The sequence below is a fragment of the Schistocerca nitens genome, chromosome 3, assembly GCF_023898315.1.
Source record: "Schistocerca nitens isolate TAMUIC-IGC-003100 chromosome 3, iqSchNite1.1, whole genome shotgun sequence".
Lineage (NCBI taxonomy): Eukaryota > Metazoa > Arthropoda > Insecta > Orthoptera > Acrididae > Schistocerca > Schistocerca nitens.
The window spans coordinates 879,123,581-879,139,161 of record NC_064616.1 but is presented as its reverse complement, the minus strand read 5'-3'; the positions used below and the strand labels follow the sequence as shown (position 1 = coordinate 879,139,161).

General features: G+C 38.0%; 1 protein-coding gene across 2 annotated transcripts in view; it reads right to left on the bottom strand.

The window, feature by feature from the left end:
* The window catches only part of LOC126248919 (uncharacterized), a 154,367-nt gene that overhangs the window by 70,531 nt on the left and 68,255 nt on the right, over positions 1 to 15,581 (bottom strand). For both annotated transcript variants that reach the window (XM_049950412.1, XM_049950413.1), the window contains exon 7: positions 7,252 to 9,750. In XM_049950412.1, coding sequence (XP_049806369.1) covers positions 7,252 to 9,750 — 2,499 coding nt within the window. The remainder of the gene's footprint in view (positions 1 to 7,251; positions 9,751 to 15,581) is intronic.

Genomic DNA, 15,581 nt, shown 5'->3' with positions numbered 1-15,581 from the left:
GTGAGTGGACAATGAATGGCCATGGAACATTTTTTGGAGAGACAAAGCCAACGTTCATCTCCAAGGGCATGTCAATACACAGACTTGCAGAATATGGAAAACAGAAAATCCGCTCGCACGTCAAATGATACCATTCCATTCCGCACAGGTAACTGTGTGGTGTAGGTTGACAGCACCATTTATCTTAGGGCCATATTTTTTTTTAAGAGATGGGCTCTGCAGATCCTGTACCATCACTTGTAAATGCTATGAAGGCCTTTGGTGCACCAACATCATTCCAACACTTCAACATCATGGATGTAAGGATAGGATCATTTTTATGCAATATGGCACACCTTTGCACAATGCACAGACAGTGAAGCAGCTGCTGCAGAGCCATTTTGGAAATTCTAGAATTATCAGGTGCCATTTCCCTACAGCTTGGCCATCCAGATCCCCTGACCTTAATCCATGCGGCTTCTGGCTGTGGGGTTATCTGAAAGATGCTGTGTTCAGTGCTCTGATTACAAATGTTGCTGAATTGAAGGAATACATTGAGGAATACATTCTGATTGTGACACTCGAGTCATTCCAACCTGTTGTGGAACACACTGTTTCTCAATTTCAACCTGCGGCACAAAACGGTGGAGAGTATAACATATCTTGTGCCTGTCTCCCAGCTTGTGTGGTCCTGCACATTGCACCGTGCTGCAGGTTTAATGAGCAACTCACACCATAGCCATTGTATTGTGATTCATCTGTCATTTGTGACTGAACACTTTTACACTATGACATTTACGGTGCCATCTGGTCGTAATGTTTTTTTCTTTCCATAATGTTTCTCCTTTCTTCTATCATATTCCACTCAAATTTGATGACATTCTGAGAGCAGTTCTTTTTTTACAGCATTCTGAAACTGGAACTTTAATTATAATTACCCTGTACCAGTACTTTTAGAGAAAAATGTCAGTTGGAAATATCTTAATACAAAATGTTGACATAATACTACCTCAAGATATCACAAGCTTCAAGAAAACTGAAAATATAGTTTTTAGTCTGTTTATTGATCTGCTGCTTTGTTATACATGTTGCATAAAATATTTTATTTTTCTGTATGAAATTCTAAAAAACAATATATGATACACAGAAGAACAAAACAGTTTTCAATATTTTACCACGTGTCTTTCTTCATGTTTCCTGACAATATCTATTATACCATTTGAATGTGAACACATGCAGCCCTTTTTTTGGACAAAATGAGTGAATATCTTCCATATTGGTGAGATAGATTATGAGAAGTTCAATGTTGCGGCATGCAGGAATCTGAAGGGACAATGTCTCCCTTTATTTCATTACAGATGTCATTGAAATGTAAATCAGAAACTTACAGGAAAGCAAATGAGGGTTTAATATATTGTTGATGACAAGGTCATTAGATCTGGAGCACCAATTCAGTTTGGACACAAAAGGAGAAGGAAACTGTTTGTGTACTTTTTAAAGGAATCATGCTGATATGACTGCCCTTGTAAACTGAAAATGATTTCCACATCACCAACTGCAGCATACAACAAAATACACTGAAAAAAAAAACAACAACAAATGTTTACACAGCATCTGTCAAATCTTTTTGACAGCACATTTGATGGGAACTGAGCTGCCATGCAACAATACTAACAGAAATCATGAAGTAATTGGTACAAAATACCTACACTCTTGACATATGGAACTAAAATGAAGTATATGTGAGTTAATTTGCAAAACCATGTAAAATATGCACACACACACACACACACACACACACACACACACACACACAAACAGGGTTAACTTGCTGCCGATTATAGTTTGCAAACAAACTGGATAAACTGAGTTAACTCTGGATAATCAGCCAAGTGCACAGAGAGAGTGGCTTTTCACACCTCCAATCACAATGTTATGCAAAAATGACTTGGATTAACCCCCCCCCCTCTCTCTCTGTGTGTGTGTGGGGGGGGGGGGGGGCGTGCGTGGGGGGTGGCACACAACAGCAACCACTAACTCATTGTTTATGAGTTAACTATAGCATCTTGGATCTGGATCTAATCAGTGGTCATTTGTATGATGATGATGATGATGATGATGATGATGATGATGATGACGACAACAATGTGGTCATGTTGTCACATCCTTATTGTCACTGTGAAATTCCATTGGAGTTACTTCTGTTGAGACATTGCAACTATCCAATATACCTTCATGTAACTTGTTTTGGAAGCACCTACAATGGATCTGCACCTCAGAGAACTATGGCATGGCTTCATGTGAAGGACATGAACAATGTCTCTGTGGCTGTCTCCTCAGTGTAGAGCCATCATCCTTGAATCAACAGATTATGACCCTCAAGTGACGTAAAATTCAATGTTGGTCAAACTAGCGCTTTACTAATTTTTCTAATAACCTGAACTTCCATACACATATAACAGTCCATACTAGGTCACCTTGATTGTAGCTTATAAGTCTGTGTGCAGCGTTATAATGTCCATGGTCCTTATTCTGAGCTTACAAGGTCCATATGGGCACGAGCAGTCTTGCTTCCTCAGTTTAGGCGATGAGCAGTTTTATGTAGCAGTCTTCAGCACCATTAGGTTGAAGCAGAAACCAAGTGTCTGTTACTGCTTCAGCCTTTCATCCAGAGACCACGAAAAACACTATGAAACATGGAGTGTCTTGCTTTGCTGTATTATATGTCACTGTCATGACAGGGTCTGTAGTATCCAGTCTCTCTGATGTCAAACACACATCAAGAGTATGTCAGAAGACAGCAAAATAAAATGTGAAAACAAATTGAAAGAGTTTCTCCCTGACAACTCATTTTATTCCTTAGAACAAATTATATTACTGTGAGAGCTGGTGGGTAGGAATTACTGACTCACAAGTTATAAATGTTTAGCATGTAGCCATATTTACAAACTAATTTGTAATGTGAATGTAAAATGATCCATTCCTCGTCATTACAATTAATCATGCAAAATGAGCCATGGAACATGAAACTATCTAACTAATCTGCCAATGACTTATTAAAACATTCCATGAGACCATTTGTTTGCAGGTGATAGATGGCCATCAGTCATCCTGTGGATGATGTTGCGTTATAAAATTACTTTCGACATTAGTATCGACTGAAACAGTTTTAAATGGTCAAAGATCATTACACATGGTGCCACAAGCTTCAAAATTATGCTTTTTACAAGAAACCTAGAAACTTCTGGAGCTATGGCAGCCAGGTCAGCCTTGCCGGCAGCATAGTGGCAATAATATCCACAGAAAATAACAGTTTGGATTTCAGAAGAGTTGTTCTACTGAGAATGCCATTTACATGTTCACTCACAAAATTTTACAAGCATTAAATAATAAAATGATGCCACTTGGTATTTTCCGCAACCTACTTAAGGCATTTGACTGTGTGAATCACAATATATTTTTCTACATAAATTGAAGTTTTATGGGATTGATGGTAGAGCCAACCAGTGGATAATGTCATATCTAACCAAATGAATGCAGAAGGTTGTACTTTGTAATTCAACCAATGTGGTCTGGAGACATTATTCTGACTAGGGTGAAATTAAGTACACGGTTCCTCAAGGCTCAATCTTAGGTCCACTGTTGTTCCTCATATATGTGAATGATCTTCCATTTAATATACAACTGGTAGAATTAAGTATTTTTGCAGAGGACACTAGTATTGTAATCTATCCAAGCATGTATACTGAAAGAGTAGAAATAGTAAACCAATGTTCCTAAAAGTATCATTGACTTTTTTTCCGTGAATGGTCTGACCCTCAATTTTAAAAAGACACAACATATTCAGTATAACACATGGTGAGGAAATAATAAATTGCGTGCAAACTTCAAAATCCTTAGGTGTTAATACTGAAGAGAACTTAACTGGAAAAAACACATTCTTTAACCCCTAAAACAACTTAGTTGAGCAACATTTGCATTTAGAATCATTGCAAATCTTGGGGAGAGACAAATCAGTAAGTTCACATATTTATGATGTCATATGGAATAATGTTCTGGGGTAACTCATCTTTATGAAAGAGAGTCCTCATTGCTCAAAAATGTGCTACAAGATCAATACATGGTGCACATCCACGATCATCTTGTAGACATCTGTTTAAAGAGTTGGGCATACTGACTACTGCTTCACAGTATATTTATTCCCTCTTTGAAGTTTGTTGTAAATAATCAACTGCAGTTCGAAAGGAACAATGCTGTACATAATTACAATACCAGAAGGAAAAATGACATTCATTACTCCACATTAAGGTTGTTTCATCACGAAAGGTGTACACAATACTGCAACAAAAATTTTTGATAACTTACCCAAGGATATAAAATGTCTGACAGATAGCAAAATAAAATTTGAAAACAAACTAAAAAGGTTTCTCCTTGACAACTACTCTACACTGTAGAAGAATTTCTATTACTGTAATGTGTAAAAGGTGGTGGGTGAAATACTACCCCAAATCTGCAGATTTTTACAAAGAAAGAAAGAAAGGAAGATAAACAGAAATTACTTTACAAATGTTTGGCATGTATCCATATTTAAAAATTAAGTTGTGATGTGTATATAAAATTACTCATTACAATTTATTGTGCAAATGATCCATGGATCATGAAACTAACTAATTACTAGATGAGGCGGTCAGTACACAGTACCATCCATGTATCCCTAATTGTTAACTTGGGAATTCTCCCGAAGAGGTCAATTCAATTTTAGTAAAATATAGCAACTACAGGAGGAATTGGTATCAGATATCCAAGAGGTGACTAAGGTCCATGCTTCTATCGTTGGCATTCCCTACAGTGGCTTTATATAATGCCCTGCAGATCATGACAGAATTTGGTGTGAGACATTTAGTTGTTTCAGTATTAACTAAGCAGTAAAAAGTTGTTTAACATTGTCACATAACAGTCAAGAATGTAGGATGAGACAGAGTAATGGGGGTGTGCTAGTGGGCTCCACACTGGGGATACTATTTTCTTGAAATAAAATGAAGACTTGCCTTCATTTACATTTATAGCAGATAACTCTAGAGCTGTTTAGTTTGCAGATGAAACAAGTATTATTGTTACTAATTGAGGCCAGGAACTTTACTGGATGGTAAAATTGGCCTTGGAGACAAGCATCTCTTCGGTGCCAGTGGAGGGGCAGATTCTTCAATTCCAGTAAGTACACATCACCTAGTTTGTTAACACAATTTTACTTATTCTGACATCCAGTTCAGCTAGAATAATGGTATGATTAGTGAAACAGAAGACACTAAATTTGTGAGGCTTGGGGCAGATGGCAAGCTTTCGTGGAAGGCTCATATTCTAGGCCTGCTGAAGAAGTTGAAGACACCTACCTTTATGGTTATATTATTATTTAGTCAGCACCACTGATATTATAAAACTTAGTTCATTTCACTTACTTCAATTTGTTGATTTTATATGGAATAATACTGATGGGGAATTTAGTACAACACAAAACAATTTTTCCCACGACAGTAGCGAACACAATGCAGTATGTGGCATTAATTTATGAATTTCACATAGGCCTCTATGAAAAGTGATGGCATCTTGCACATTTACATCACAACACATCCACTTACTTGTGAGATTTATATGTAAAAATATTAACTTGGTTAGGAGGAAGAGCAGCATCCATTCAGAGAACTCAAGACAAAGTAGTAATCCTTATGTTGTGAGCACATCTTAAACATTGTTCAAAAAAGTGCTCAATATTCTGCAATATAAATTTTCAATAGGCTTCCACAGGGTTGAAGGAAGGAAGGAAGGACGGAAGGAATATTAGGGTTTAATACCCCGATGACACTGAGATCATTAGACACAGAGCACAAGCTCAGAATGTTTCAAGAATGCAGTAGGAAATTGGCCATGCTCTTTCAAAGGAGAGGCCTGGAGCGATGTAGAGAAATCACAGAGAACCTAAATCAGGATAGCCAGACTTGGATTTGAGCAGTCGTTCTCCCAAATATGAAAGAAATGTGCTAACCACTGTGCCACTTCACTCAGTAAAAGAGCTGAACAGTGTTTCTGACAAACCTCAGGTTTTAAAACCAAAGCTGAAGACTTACTGCAGATTAGCTCCTCCTATTAACTGTAGGAATAGTTAATACTTACACCATGGAGATGTATTTCACTAAAATTAATGAAATAAAAGACAACACTTCTCATACAGGAGTACTTTAGATATGATGATCCGGCAGCTGTAACTGTAAGTTAGTAAAGTAAGCTGGTAAGTGTGAAAGACGATTATTGCTGCTCAAGTTCATCCAGTCATTGTGATTAATGTTTTTACAAATTATTACAGACCAATACTAGGATGGATCCTACTAGTAGGGCATAGCAGCCATCTTATGATTTCCTTACCCACCATGAAGACTTCTGAAATAAAATACATTACTATATTTTACATATAATATTATTATTATTATTATTATTTTCAGTGGCATTTTAATTCTGGTATTCAACAGTGCTACATTTTCATTATTTGTTCCCCCACTCCCTGACCTCTCCTCTCGATAAGTTATCAGTTTTATGAAATAGTCAATAAAATTGTGACACTGACAGTGATGGTCAACCAATTAAAAAAATTAGGTAAACAGTGTATTTCACATGAGTAATTTATTTGTTGACATTAAACTTCATATGCCCAAATGAATAAGTTGTCTACACATGTTGAAAGAGTTGCATAACATCTTCTGGGCCAACAGATATATCAGTAAAACAGCAAGAAAAGGCATGAAGTTTAGCAGGAAAGGAAAGTTCCATGTCATGCAGTTCTCTTGTGTCACAGACATCAGTGATGAATTAGGCAAAATTCTTTGCTGAGGATGCATTTTAAGTATCTTATAAGATGACATAATAGTAAAAGCAGAAGGATTTTAATGATACCTTGAAGATAAAATGAAACAACACAGATTAGAAATATACAGAAACTGCTCAAGTAATTAATAATAAATGTGTATGGGATCATGCTTGCAACACTCTCACTTAAATTTGGATAGAGTACCAAGGCTCCATCCATCCACCTTTGCAGTCAGTGTAAGTTTAAGTATAGCAGAGATACGCAAATATTACAGTCCATCCTCTGAATTTTTTGTTTTAGTACCTATTCTTGTTATACAGCTACAAATCACGTTTAAGTTGTTGAAGAAATTAATAACAATGATTTTCAATCAGGAAATAGTATTATACATGCATGAAAATAAAGGAGGCACTTACCATAGCTAAATGAATCATCACTACGGTTGATTTCCTTCAGTGAGGCATGTTTGTGTCGCGCTGACAGCTTTTCATCTTGCCCAAGTGCAGGAACGTGACCACTACTGTGTTGATATTTGTGCTGGTCAACAGTTACTGTAGCTTTTTTAAAGTCAGGTCCACCGCTTTGGGCCACATTTCTTGCAAATGGCTGGCTGTCTGTTGCTGCTAATAATTTGGAGTTCCCTTCTTCCCTTTCTTTGCAAACTGTTCTTCTCACTAACCTATCCACATGCTGAGTTTGTTGTTGACTAACATCTACATTCTTAACAAACACACTATCACTTCCTACAGTACTCTGCTCACCAAAGAACTGTGCACTGGCTGAAGCGCTACTTTGTCCTGGGCACGGTTCTCTTTCATTTTTCGAAGCACTGTTCCCTCTTATAGTTTTGCTAACCAAAGTAGGTTTTTGTTTACTAGGAGGTGGTACTGGTTTGTTTAGGAACCCCTTATGGTAGCTCACTTCACTTGAAGACACACGATTTGTAATTATGTCATCGTATCTTTCAGTCTGAGGGACAAAAGATGGTTTTGCTGAAACAGTCAGTTCAGGTTTCACATCGTGCAAATAATGAGACTGCTGAGGATCCAATCTACTTCCACTACTGCTACTGTCCCTAATGACACTTGAAGTCAACTGTTCATGATTCGCCCATGCTGGTTGAGAAAGTTTTCTCCCAACAGGCAATATTCTGCTGTATTTTGAGTATGTGCTTTCTACCTTTCTGTGTTGATTTCTGCCCTCTGGTTCACACATGACACAAGAAACTTTTTCATCCCTGCAAACATGAGGTGATATTTTGCTTTCTTTCACAGGTTTGGCCACTCTTTGTTCTTCAGCTCTTTGATGGATACATTTTCTGTTTACCGCTTCACTACAGCAATTCACTGGATTTTTTTCAGTCCTAACTGATGAACACTTAATTTTGTTTTGTGAATTATGAGGCTGTGGCCCTCCTGCTCGAGCACTTCTTTCTCCCCTTTCATCCTGGACCACTGGGTGTACAACATCTGCATGAGAATGTGGGGAGAGATTAGAGTAGATTTTGGCACCCTGCACCAAATCACTCTGAATTAACACTTTGGAATTACTTTCCTGCCTATCTGAAAGAGTTTTAGCATCACGAACCTGTATATCACTTTTTGACCACACACTATCACTTTCACAACATTTTACACAACGTGTATCTGAGCCAGATACCTTATCAGTGCTGACAGCTTGTCTGAAGCTATTCCTCCTCTCCCTTACGCCGAGTCCTGTTACAATGCTAGATACCTTCTTCTGAATTTCACCATAAAGTCCTTGGTTCACTGGCTTTACATAAACACTTGAAGAAGCATGAGACTGTCCACTACTTAATGAGTTTCTGTGTTGACACACAGCATATTTTACCAAATTTGTTGCACACTGCTTACTATCTTTCCAACCTCTTCTATCATCTAAATCAGTCTTAGACAAATTGCTTTGACATGTGGACCTATTCTGAGGCCACAGAGCTGCTTTTGCTTCCGATTCCATACTACTGCTGCTGCTGCTACCACCACCACCACTAACTGACATTCCTTGCACTTTCCTTAGGTTACCCTTCAGTTCTTCAGTGCCACAACATTCCAAACTGCTGCTTCTATCACTCACAGAGTTTGCTAACCCATGCAGTTTCTGGCCTCCATCATACCTTTGTTCATTTCCTGCACCTGCTCTGTCTGAAAACTTAGGTGGACAACTATTCAAACTCGGCTGGTTAAAGACGGTCCCCGTTTCCAACCCTCGTCTTTCAGATCCTTCAAAGTGATGTGAAATGTTTGTACCTGAGGACTTATGATTCACTGTGCAGTCTTTTGCTTGCTGCGTTGCAATACACTTTCCTGAACCAACACTTTCACTCCCACAAAATTTTTGACTTTTTACCAAGTTTCCTTTTCCTACTGAAACCAAAGACAGTTTTGACTGATCAGAAGAACCTAGAACCCGTAATGACTTACTCCGTTTTATAGGAAGAGCTGGCTGAAAACCAGAACAGTGTGAGGAACTGCTTTCTTCTTTGGGTTCATTCACATTGTGCTGAACTGTCTTTGTTTCACTCTGCCCAAATCGACTCGGTGATAACTGCTTCAAGTCAGGTTTACAAACTGCGCCGAGAGAATGGCTGCGAGTGACCTGTTGTGAATGACGCACTCTGGTCGGAGGATTGGTTGTTTCAAGATCTCCTAGATTCCTCTCAAATATAGCTTTCAGTTTTGCTATCCGCGGTTTCTGTGTGGACGTTACTGATGTCATGACACTGGAGCTGACACTTTCCTCACTAACACTAGTCCTTTCAGAAGCTAAACGCTGTTTCTCTGTTAGATTTTCAACTTCTTTTTCTTGTTTGGAAGCTGCTGTGGAAAGTCTCTTTTTATGTGGCAATGGAGGAGCAGCAGAATTAGATATTTCTTTTTCTCTGATATCTTGTTTCTCTGAAAAGTAGAAAATGATAACTGAACTTGGAAAGTTACTGCCAAGTACAAAAATAGTAAATTACCACTAGTTTAAATAAATAAATCTAAATGAAAAACATGATGTGACGTGTGTCCTATAGAATTAATTTATTTTGTTAAGCAGTTTCCAGTTTACAAGGCCATCATCAGACATATTGTGTTTTTCATTTAGAATTATGTTGTGCAACCAGGAAGCTACAGAAGTATCAGTTAACAAAATGATTAAACATAAGGCAAATACTAAGAGACATTGAATATTCACATTCAGACTTGAGCCATAGCATGTAAATTACACAAGCCCCCTTAAAAAAGAATTCAATAATAATAATAATAATGATAATAATAATAACAACAATAATAATATAGAAATAATGTATGTGATTTGTAGAATACTTTCATGTATATGAGTATTCAGAATACAGGTTGTAAACATCCACAACACTCAAATCAGAAAGCAACTTTATTACATAAACACATTACAATGCACAGACACAGCTGAACAATCCCCTGAATAAAGAGCAATACTAACTGTACAGAACATTGAAGTTTACAGATTAATCTAAAATTTTTTGAATCTAGGACCTGGGGAGAGAACTGAATGACAGCTTAACTACATATGCAGAGGTTTTGTTAACAGCTGCACAAGAAATGCGAAAACATTGTGAATTATCGAGTAAAGTATTCACTGCTTTTTCAAGCTGGTGGAAAACTTTGAAATTCAAAAAATGTGAATTTGTGAGAAAGGAAAATAAGTTTCTGGGGCACATCTCACAACATCTGGCATCGGTATGGGCCCAGAAAAGTTAACAGCAATTGATAAGTGTTAGTCTCTCAAGAATAAGAACCAGCTTGAAGCATTTCTCGGCTTTGTGGATTTCACCACAAGTTTCCAAAGGGGCAGGCTTTTAATAGTCCACATTTTAATAATCTGCTAAGAAAAAAATAGTGCTTTTATAAGGACTTTGAAGAACTGGAAAAGGAACTATAAGGAGAAATCAAACAAAACTGAATATCTCCCACAATGGGACCATGGAATGGTTCCATTCAAAAATAATCACCACACATGTTGAGACATTTATCCCACAGGGAAACGAGATGATCAATTCCTGTTTCGTAGAGTGTGGTCGACTGCAGACGGGTCCACAACTGCACTCAGTCTTGAACTTCCTTATCTATCAGAAACTGACATCCACATGTATTTCTTCATGTCATCAGAGATTTGAAAACCACATGGTAAATGATCCGGGCTTTACTGGGGATGTTGCAGTGTTTCCCAAGCAAATCAATAAGGCACAGCCTTTGTCTGATTGGCAGTGTGGGGGTTACCATGCAATAGGATGATTTTAACTGACAGCATTTCTGGGTATTCTGACTTTATGGCGTGTTGTAGTTTCTGTAAAGTGCCTTTGTAGTGCTGTGCATTGGAAATCAATAAAGCTTAGGTATGGTATTGTGAAAAATCCAAAATTTGTACAGTATTACAAAATTTTCAATGATATTTTTTATGGGCATAGAGATTTTTATACTGAACAATGGTAAGTTTGTTGGCAATCGCAGTTTGAAACTGAGGTAATAAATTACTTCCCTCCAGCATTACGGCACTGAAGACCTAAGAAGTGCACTGTAAAATGTTCGAGTGTAATAATAACCATCAATAATGTGTTGAAGAAGGTAACAGATCGTTTAAAGTTATCCAATATTTGCCACAGGGCAAAGTGGTAGACAACACATATAAGGGACCCATGCAAAACATAAAACCAAAAGATAATTTCAAATTAATTAATTAATGGATCTCTACGGTCCCCCCTCCCCAAGGACTTCTGGGAATTTTACATGCACATCAGTAGTGTTGGAAGTCTTCTCCAGATTTATTAAACTATACCTAATGACAAAATCTGACAATAGTATTCCTCCTATAGTGTTATACACTATTCAGACAGTGTAACTTGGCACTATATCATTAACTAATCATTGCCAGAGCTGAAAGGCTTAAGTGGCAGAAAATTATCTTAGGACCAAAGAAATATTGAATCCCTCAACCACTACTCAATGGCAACCACTACTGCGAGAATGATCACTCACAGGTCACATGAAAGCTACTGCACTGCATTGGATACAATTACAAAGGAAGAAAGGAGATTAGGGTTAACATCCTGTCAGTGACACCATTACCGTTGAAAGTTTGAACTAGAAAGGGTGGGAAATTCATTGTGGTCTGTCTTAGGAACAACACTAGCATTTGTCTTCATTTGGGAATCCAAGAACCTCATCATGAATGATCATATAGAGATTACAATATTTCTGTTCTCAAATTTGAGTCCAATGCTTTACAATGCTTTAACCACTGTGTTTTTCTGCTTCGTGCCAAGGTTACAGAGAACAGAGAACTCAGATATGCAACTCCATGTGCACAGAATGTACTGAGTGGTAGACTGTTATGATCTTGATGCTGAGAAAATATACTTTGGAAACTCACTGGATATTGATGTGGATGTGTAAGGTTTGTCTGTTCAAAAAATGGTTCAAATGGCTCTGAGCACTATAGGACTTAACATCTGTGGTCATCAGTCCCCTAGAACTTAGAACTACTTAAACCTAACTAACCTAAGGACATCACACACATCCATGTCCGAGGCAAGATTCGAACCTGCGACCGTAGCTGTCACGCAGTTCCAGACTGAAGCGCCTAGAACCGCACGGCCACACCGGCCAGCGTTTGTCTGTTCCATTAAGGTAAGCAGGCAGCAACCTGTGGCACAATTGCCTTCAGGATATCTTATACAATAGAGCTTTAGAGAATAAATGACACTGTTAAAAAAAAATTAAATTAAAAAAAAAAAGAAAAAAGAAAAAAAAACTTGAAGACTGAAACAGGGCGTATACGCGGACAAAGAAAATAAATTCCCGGATCCTGGATATCCCGTTTAGAAAATATACTTTTTCCCAGGCAAAAATACACGTTTTCCGTGCTAAGTGACAGTAGGTTTTCTGTAGATTTTTCCTTGGAACTGTAAAACTTATCAATCCTTTGAATGGTTACACTGGCGTAGAACTTCCTGGAGAAAAAAAAGGGGGGGGGGGAGTTTTGGAAACACTTTTGATGAGGAAAAAGGACAGAAGTTTTGGAAAAACCTTTGATGTTCAGCAACATATACACTGCGTATTACGAAAGTATAAATTCGGTTTGCACCAAACACATGAAGTTAGCTTCCAGAGTGTTGAAATCGAGTTTGCGATGTCCTTTTGTAAGCTAGTCATATCTCATGCCACGTGATCTCACCGACTGATGACAGCAGATATTCAGAGCATAGGACACGTGTTATAGTCATCCGATAGCAAGATCACTGTTACATAGTGCAAACACACAAAGAGGAAAAGTTAATGGTTTACATTAATATACATAGTATAGCTACAAGAACAGCTAAGCTTTCACATATAATATTGGTCTTGAAGATTAATAAGCTACAAGAGGAGGAGGATATTAGTGTTTAACGTCCCGTCGACAACGAGGTCATTAGAGACGGAGCGCAAGCTCGGGTGGGGGAAGGATGGGGAAGGAAATCGGCCGTGCCCTTTCAAAGGAACCATCCCGGCATTTGCCTGAAGCGATTTTAGGGAAATCACGGAAAACCTAAATCAGGATGGCCGGAGACGGGATTGAACCGTCGTCCTCCCGAATGCGAGTCCAGTGTGCTAACCACTGCGCCACCTCGCTCGTTAAGCTACAAGAGAAGCTAAGCTTCTGCATGTAATATTGATATTTTTTTGAGAATGTTACACTTTAAGATACATCACACAAATATGCCAGTAAATTTAAAATAATGATATAAATGTCTGGTCTTCTGGGCTCGAAATTCTTGTAAGTGGCTGGTCCTCAAAGTGTTCAGTTATAAACGCTCTGTGATTTAAGAAATTCATCCCATTTTCTCATTCATAACATAATTCATCTTGCGTAAAGAGAAATTTACTTTGAAAGTAACACTTTTCGAACCACTGTTTGCAATACTACCCCGAGACGGTTAGAAATAGGTTCTATTTAGCAGTTGCCAGAGAGTACCAGAAAACAGGCATTATTGCGTGTGCACAGCTGCAGTGCTGTAGGAAACTCGCATGTTCGTATGTACAAATCACTACGAAATCTTACATTATGCCATAAAAGAAAAAGGACATCAGAGGATACTCCAAGAGTATCGGGATTTCGTAACCATATTAAAACGCATAATTCGGCTTGCAGTGCAAATTGGTTTTTTCCAGATTCACAAAGAAGTAGGTCCCATCTGGTATTAAGCTTTTCAGTGTGGTTTTTGGAATGTAAATTTTCTGAGAGGACCAGTACTGTACTATCTCATATTTGGTTCTTTATTATGGTATAATGCCATACATGGCAGAAGATAAAAATGTGCACTTGACATTCAGCGAACAGTTGGAACTAACCAATACTGTGAATGAAACACTTTGTTTCAAATAAATTGCTTGCCTCAGATGAAAAATGAATAAAGCCAAATTTCTTTAGCAAACTGACAAAAATAACTTGATTGTTCTGCAAGGTGATTATTGCTTGACTGCTAATAACTTGGAAATAAAATCAGAAAACTGAAACCAATAATATATTTTTGCCCTCCATAATTACATGAAGTACTTTAATTCACTTGATGGCTCTCGGCCACAGAAATCTGTTTTGTCTTCATTTGATGTGGGAGCTGTAAACGAAGAAGAAACAGCGAAATCAATATACGCAAACACGGGTCACGTGGAGACTAACACCCTCCCCACTACAACTCAGACAACCCTACACATGCGCTAATCTGGCAGCTAGGGCGCGCAAGAAAATTTTTTTTCGTTAGCATCTGGCTGCTTGCTGCTACTGCCGATACAGCTAACAGCTGCATTTCAAGTAGCGGGAAGCGGGAGAAGGTACTGCTCATACGCGAGTCAACTGCGCATGCGCATGAGCCTGCTGGCAACTGGTTAAACAAACCTAATGTAAATAGTTGTGATGTTACGCTCATAGAAAGCAGTTTATTGTTACGAAGTATTACATAGTCTTTGCCCTAAGGCCTTTGACATATTTTTGCTGTTTGCAGACTCCTGTGGTGCACGGTGTTTTGTTGTTGTTAATGGCTCATTTCCTTTGCCACTAGAGTTTTATTTTTTTTCCTCTCGTTGATATTTTATTGCTGCAGTATCATTCTCCAGTAGCAGGATACAGTAACATTCTTTGCTAGTATCAATTCTTACCAGTTGAAATTACAAAAATTTAACTGAAAGCTAAAACAATGAGAAATTCCCGGAATTCCGAAAAATTCCCTGGTTTATCCCGGTTTTCTCTCGGATGAAAAAATTCCCGGGTTTTTCCAGGATTTCCCAGTTGTCCCGGGTCATATACACCCTGTGAAACATGATTTGAATTCAAATCTATAGTCCAACCACTTAATTTCACACAGTTTCTCAGTGGTTGAAAGGGGCCTGTACCAAAATTCAAGACATTTGGTTTTTCGGACTAAAGTCAAAGCTAAGCTGCAAATCACATGTTGCTGGCCTGCTGTAACAACTCAATGGAGTTGTTAACTGAAACTACTCACAGCAAAAGTAAGATTGTTTAATTTCCGTCTGTAAATTCATTGATGTCATTTTGGAATAATTTAGTTCCAGAGGAAAAAAAAAAAGTGGTCTTATTACAAAGGCAGGACACCACAGCATTTTCCTTTTTATATCAAAAGTTCTTTTTTCCATTTTCTAACAACTCATCACTCTTTTGACTAGTTTGATGTTATTCTCCACTTCTTCCTACTTTGGGCCAATTTTTTCAT